Genomic DNA, 7,500 nt, shown 5'->3' with positions numbered 1-7,500 from the left:
ATATATATATATGGTGTAAATTGCATAAGGCTACTGTTACAAACAGAGCCACTCATAGTTTTACTTATAGTTAACCACCCACTTTTTTTTTTTTTTTTTTGCCTTTTCCAGCAGTTTGCATGTCTTATTTCTTGGTTTTGTTTATTTTCTTCAATTCCTTCCCGTTTTATCGATAATTTCTTCTTTACCTTATTACGGAAAAAATTGGAGCGAAGACCCATGGTCAGTCGAAATGGACCTCTTCATTTGCATGACAATGTGTATCACCTTGATGAAGCAGGCATAATCTTGTTTGTCTCTGCATAAGAACTGCAAGCCTCTATTGTAATGAAGAGGGCGCTAGTGGGAGAGTATGTAATTGGTTAATATGCATGATGAATATTGTTCTGTTTCGAAATTAACTGAAGGTACATACATATTCAGTCCTTTGTGTATATATATATTATATATATATATATATATATATATATATATATATATATATATGTGTGTGTGTGTGTGTGTGTGTGTGGTGTGTGTGTATTTGGCGTATGCATAATGTGTGTAGTTATTTCATTTATACATGCTTACAAAGGAATTCTGGATTTACAAAAATTTCTTGTTGTTAACTTTACATTACTGCTCTAATGCCATTTCATAATTTTCAGCTGGAATCCTTTTTTCACTTTTTTGTAATCCTTTTGGAATGAATACTTTCAGGCTAAATTTTCCAATATATTTTGCATTGGCTCCCACAAAGCCCAAGCGTTTTTTTTTTATGAGATTGTCTTTTTGTAAATCTATTACCAGTATTTCCTTCCAGATGTGCTTTCTTCTTTACCAGGGGTTGTGTGAATATTTTTTTTCAAGAAAATTGTTTACCAGATCATGTTATTTCTTGCTTCGTTTCTTTGTCCATTGCACGTTTTATTAGAAATTTATATTTTGGTTATCTATACATGCTTTCTAGTTTGCCCACAGTGAAACCGCTTAGTCTTAAATTGTTCTGTTCTGTTTAGTCACTTTTACCTCCAGAATCACAACCATCTCAACATTATAACACTACATAATACAGTTTCTTTTTATTTTGACTCTTTGCCCCTATATTTCTGAATTGTTTTATGTAAAAATATCATCCAAAAATTCCCCTCTTTAAAAAGGTGCACGCTACGCAGCCGGAGTTTCTTGATTGCTGTCCATCCTCATTTAAACTTTTTTAAGAAAGCGATCTAACTTGATTTCTGGGAGTCCTCTGGATTAACATGCGAGGTGCCTCCCCTTTCCAGGTAGCTCTGGAAGTGCTCAGTTACCACAATTCTTGCACTGATTATGAGGTCTTGAACGTCCAGGGGGACTCTTTTCAACCCTTACCAGTACTGGATGAGTAAGTATTTGATAAGGAATAACTGAATAAAAAGGGCCGGATCTGTCAGCGTAGCTACTCACTCTATTGTACATGTGCTTTGCAGCCGTCTTCCTGTTTTCTGTGGGTGGTTACGTTTTCTATTACATGCTCTCTTGTACAGGGGATACCAGCCTATTTGCATTTTATCCATTCTCATCAGCAGACCAGTGAGTAATGCAAGGGAATGTAGCAGGTTTCCATGCAAGGGCTAACCTAAGGGGTTAAGGTAATTAGTATATTAACCTTTGCCATAAGTAATGAACGTATTCCAACTGTTATTCCCTTGCTCTCAGTGGCATCTGTTCGTTTCTTTACCAGAAATCTTACAAATTAAAAAACATCTTTCTCTTTTTCATCTTCCTATGGTGTGTAGTTAGCTCTCTCTCTCACTCTCTCTCTTTTATTACCTTCCATTAATTTCTCTGAATTGCCGCTGCTGTTGCTGCTGCCTGACGTCTTTTTTTTTATCTAAAATACCTGCCTTCCCTGTCAATTATTCCAGGTAGCTCTGGAAATGATGAGCTACCATAGCAGTTGTGGGGAAGAGGAGCTTGACTTGTTAGCAAGGGAACACGTCCCTGACGATATTCCCGGCGTGGATGAGTAAGTAGAAGAAGAAAATTCTAAAAAGAATAAATCGTAAAGTCAAAGGCTTTTCTAACTAAAGTCAGGGAAGATAAATCATTCATAGGCTTCTCCTTCCACAGTGTGATATTGCTTTCAACGTTTTTTTAGAGAAGTAAAATGACTTATTTCTATATTTTGATACTGATAAAGGAAGTACAGTAAAAAAAAAATCGAAGGGGTTCCATCTGTCCGTGAGTTATTGTCACACTCGTTTGATATAATACTTTAAACAGCAGTAAAAGTAATTGTTGGTAATTGAGAACCCTATAAAGTGGGCGGGGCTTCTTTCTTTACGATGCCAGAAAATTTAAGATTAAATTGCTATCAATGCCCAAGAAGGCAGAGTTTGTACCTTAACTCATTGTAAACCTTTAATTAAAGGACATCAGTGCTATTTACACCTCCCGAAAAAGTTTAAAGCAATTCACTGTAACTAGCAGAAATTTGCACGTGTGTTAAAATCTATTTGGCACTTGATTGTATGTTAACAGCATGTCTGTAGGCTTTAACTATTATAAAATATTAGCACATCATAATTGTTTGTTAGTGAACTGTTTCTTGTCTCTGTCTATATGCATGAACCTCTCTCTCTCTCTCTCTCTCTCTCTCTCTCTCTCTCTCTCTCTCTCTCTCGCTCTCTCTCTCTCTCTCCTCCGTCTCTCTCTCTCTCCTCTTCTCTCTCCTCTCTCTCTCTCTCTCTCTCTCTCTCTCTCTCTCTCTCTCTCTCTCTCTGAGAATGCATAGAACAGACAGTTATTGCATATTCTTGACGTTACCTTCTTAAAAATAACAATTCTTTTATTTTGCCTTGATCTACAACAGCGATGACGTGTCTTGGCTATCATTTTTGTAATTAAGTTATTAAACAAATGCATAAGAGAACTGGCATTGTTCACATAATTGGTATAAATGTAAAACTAATTTGTTTTAATATACTAATATGAAATTACAGATAATTTATATGAAATGTGACTGTTAAAAACAAATCAAAACAATAACAGGATCTCTCTCTCTCTCTCTCTCTCTCTCTCTCTCTCTCTCTCTCTCCGGTCAATTTATGGGTACACATGTATATAATTAAGTATTATATGGACATACACAGTAGCTTCAAGATGTATTCATGCAAATACACACACACACACACACACACACACATATATATATATATATGTGTGTGTGTGTGTGTGCGTGTGTATACACATAAATACATACATACACTCATATATATCTTTAAAAATAACTCAGAAATATCAAATATCCTTTACTTGTGAAGTAACTGACACCCTAGGGACACCTATTTAAATCCCTTTGGTTGAAATTCAGCTTGCATTTAAACACACTGCACCAAAGAAACATATTTTATGAACAGATTTCAATTATTTTTTAATTATTGATAAATAACGTATTCTAGCACTAAATGCAGTTTTTAAAAATATTTTTCAGAAATTTCAGAAATTAGGTACAGATTACGCTCTTTGTCTGTCAAACATACCATGCTCTCTCTCTCTCTCTCTCTCTCTCTCTCTCTCTCTCTCTCTCTGTATATATTATAGGTACATACTATATATATATTAAGTGGATGCTTAGGACGCTCTCTTAATATGCCACAGTCAACAGGACATTCTCTCTCTCTCTCTCTCTCTCTCTCTCTCTCTCTCTCTCTCTCTCATCCTCACGTGTCTGCTTGAAACGCTTCTGTTCTACGACATTAGTCCCATTATTCGCAGAAGCTTGCTGTTACTCTAGTCACGACATATTAGAAAGCCCAGACTGGCTCTCTGATAGCACATCCAAAGCCCAGAAAGAATTCTAGAGCTCCTCTTGCCTTCGATAACATTATTTGACATATTTAGTACTTTGCTTTTAAGTAAATGTAATTTATGAGACTAGCTGAGATAGACATATCTGAATGCAATACTTCTGAAGACGCCTCACAATACTAGGTTAGTCATTTCATAGACAGGAGTGGGTTTGATGATGTGTTATGATGAGGAAATAATGAAATAGGTGAAGGACCCACAATATCAGAACTATGATTTTATAAAATTAAGTTATTAAATGCATAAAAGAACTGGCATCGTTTACATAATTAGCATAAACATGAAACTGAATTCTTTGCATGAAACATTATTCGTCTATCAACAAATTCACTCCATAGAAAATATTAATTGAGTCATTCATTCGTAAAGGAAGGAAAATGCTGGAGAATCATACATTTCGAAGCTGAAATGAGTAACAGTTTCACACGCGCTTTCCTTCACAGCTATTTCTTCAGCCCTCTGACCATAGACGACATGGAGAAGGTGCGAATGGCCATATACATGTTTGTGGACCTCTTTGGCCTGACGAGATTCGACAGGGACTGCCTCATCCGTTTCACCCTGACGGTGAAGAAGAACTACCGACGGGTCCCTTACCACAACTGGACGCATGGCTTCAGCGTCGCCAATTCCATGTACACCATCATCAAGAGGGCGCCTAAAAATTTCAGGCCCTTGGAGGTATGATATGCTGCTGTTTGAAGGCGTGACTGATAAGCTACCCAAGTCTGCAAAGGCTTAGTAGCTGTGCTGACAAGCTACCCAAGTCTGCAAAGGCTTAGTAGCTGTGCTGTTTAATGCGTGAATGTCAAGCTTCTACTGAACTGAAAGGATCTTAGCAGTCAATGCTATATGAAGCACATTTCTAATGTTGTTTAAGACTGATGAGCTCTGTTGGTTATGCTGTTTTAAAGTCTGATGAGCCACAATGATTATGAACCCTAGCACTTTTGCCGTCGGTAGTCTGATGAGACTAAAAGTTATGGTGCTTAAAGTTTGATTAACTCAAGTAGTTTTGTTATTTAAAGCGCATTGGTCTGATGAACCATAGTAATGTTGTTAGAGTTTTCCAGTCTGAAGACCCCCATAAGTCTTGTTGAATGACGATCTTACTTGTTTGCTTATCTCCATTAGTTAGGGTTATTTAATTGGTGAATTGGTAATTTCCTTGATGAGACTGGAGATTCAGTTAAATATGTTAGAGAAGAGGAACCCAACTATTTCAGGTCCTCCAAACCCTAAGTCTCTATTTTCCCATGATCACAACACAGGGTTGGTGATAAACGTGAGAGACGGAGGCATTTGTTTTTTCTACTCCTTTTATCATCTATAATTCCGTTCTCTTTTATTGAGATGTCTGACTTCTTTTCCCAACTGTAAAGACCCTTTTTCTCTACAATTATTACGATTCGCAGCCAAGTCGTACCGACAAAGACGAGAGCTTATCATCAGATATGAAGTATGCGGCTCCTTGCTACGTAGGATCGTGATTTCATCTTTGGAAATGACGAGCAACATGATATCGCGTCTTCTATTGCTAGCTAAACCGTCAGTCGAGACCATATCTGATTATTTCATACATACGAGATTAGAATGAGGCGGTCTCATCAAGAACACCGTTCAAAACCATGAATATAAAACAGTGCTCAAAGAGACGGTGACTCCAGGGGAAAATTGGGTCCCCGAAAATTGGGTCCCCTCGCAAAATATGCATATTAATGGTACTTTAGTTTTCTACGCTTTGGGTATAATTTTTGTATGGGCATTTTTCAAGGATAAAGAAGTTGTGGAGTGCCAACATGCTGGAAGCGTTAGGATGGAGTTCGTGTAATTGAAATGATTTAAAAGGCGCCAAGTTTACGACAATATGAGGCCAGTTAATTCGTAATTTCACAGACTAAGTATAGAACCTGAGATGTGCAAGGCTATTGAAAAGAAATACCGATACCTCTAGTAACTTGTATAATGGACTTCCCCTCTCAAGTGGTAATAATGGTAATATTAAAAATCATAAAAAGAAAGGCAATAAGGTAGTCATGTCAGACTAATTCAACCAGTGACAGGAAATTGTGAAATGCTTCTTGAAAACCCTACGCCGAGAACATCTGCCGTAGACGACATTAAAGAAAATATTTGCCATCCACCTGTTGACTTTGTGATTCATTCTCGGGCCTCGAGTGAAACATTGCCAGTGGCGCCAGAGCCCTGGGATCTTTCGCAATTTCAGAAATGAATTCCCTCGTTTTCGCCATTTTTCAATATATTCCTCTTCTCTCGTCTTCGCAGTGCCTGGCGTTGTTCGTCGGGTCCCTTTGCCACGATCTGGACCATCGTGGGAAAAACAACAAATTCATGTTGGAGACGGAAAGTCCCCTGGCGGCCATTTACACGACTTCCACCCTGGAACACCACCACTTCAATCAGACGGTCACGATTTTACAGCAAGTAAGTCTGGCTTTATGAGACATTCGTCTTGTTTACCTCTGTTTTCTATTCCTCTTACACCCAAATTCATTCCGAGATAAGTTTTTTTTAACCGTCTGGATTTTTTTCCCGTTAAAGTATTTTTCACCTTGCTATATATCTAAAATTTTGAACAATTAGTGGCTCAGACAATAGTGGATCAAATAATTTGATGTTTGATGTTTGTTTTAACGTTTTTATTTATTTTCTTTGCATTGCGCCTAAAGACAGGTCAAATCAGCCAAACGGAAAATGGCTGATAAAGTTGGTGATGATATGATTAGGATAAACTTAAATAGAATTTCCATGAATTAATAACATCATATTATTTAACATATGAACATGACCGTAAGAGTATTCTTTCCAACCACAAAATGAAATTAGGATCTTCACACACAAACCAGCTCTCTTACCTCATCCCATAGACTCACATAGGGTTTCCACTGGCCACAAAATGCCTAAAGAGTTAATATAGTCTAAATATGTCTCGAAAGTTAATTTATGGACTTCGATGAAATTTTGTGGAGCGTTGAAACAAAGCTTCAGTGATAGCTGAGTAGATCTTGTAATATATATATATATATATATATATATATATATATATATATATATATATATATATATATATATATAATATATATATATATATTATATATATAGATAATATATATATATGTATATATATTTATTATTTATATATATATATATGTAATTTCATCGAAATCCATAAATTTATACATATATAATATATACACGTGGGTGGTTGGAAGTCTATCCGTTTATTCAGTGATTTTAAAAACACTGCGATTTTATCCTAAATTCTCTCATTATTTCATTCACGACTTCCTTCGCCCCAAACCATCTAGTTCTGCCTCGTTTCTTCCTTCTTATTCCTCTTCCTTTGCCATTCACATTTGACCTCGTGTGACTGCTTCCTCAGCATCGAGAGAAGCCACATCTGTTAATTTCCCTCCTGTAACTCGTATTTCATTCCATGGATAAGCGTGTGGCTTCAAGGCATTCAGCTTTGAATAATAGTTCCATCTCAGGTCACTCCTTTCATCTTTATCTTTGTTCATCGCATAATGTCACCGCCTTACCTGCCCTCCATCAAAGCCCTCGTTGACTTTCGTCATGAACGTTCTCCAGAAATCTGAACAATAGTTATTTTACAACTTTCCAAGCTAAAATTTCGCGTTAGACGGA

General features: G+C 36.7%; 1 protein-coding gene across 1 annotated transcript in view; it reads left to right on the top strand.

Annotated features, from left to right (window-relative positions):
- Positions 1-7,500, top strand: part of LOC135222855 (probable 3',5'-cyclic phosphodiesterase pde-5) — a 411,879-nt gene that overhangs the window by 395,551 nt on the left and 8,828 nt on the right. Inside the window, 3 exon segments of the mRNA XM_064261193.1 lie at positions 1,887-1,987; positions 4,275-4,512; positions 6,118-6,276. Coding sequence (XP_064117263.1) covers positions 1,887-1,987; positions 4,275-4,512; positions 6,118-6,276 — 498 coding nt within the window.

Source organism: Macrobrachium nipponense, chromosome 8 (assembly GCF_015104395.2).
Source record: "Macrobrachium nipponense isolate FS-2020 chromosome 8, ASM1510439v2, whole genome shotgun sequence".
NCBI classification, from domain to species: Eukaryota; Metazoa; Arthropoda; class Malacostraca; order Decapoda; family Palaemonidae; genus Macrobrachium; species Macrobrachium nipponense.
This window is presented reverse-complemented; position numbering and strand designations above follow the sequence as displayed.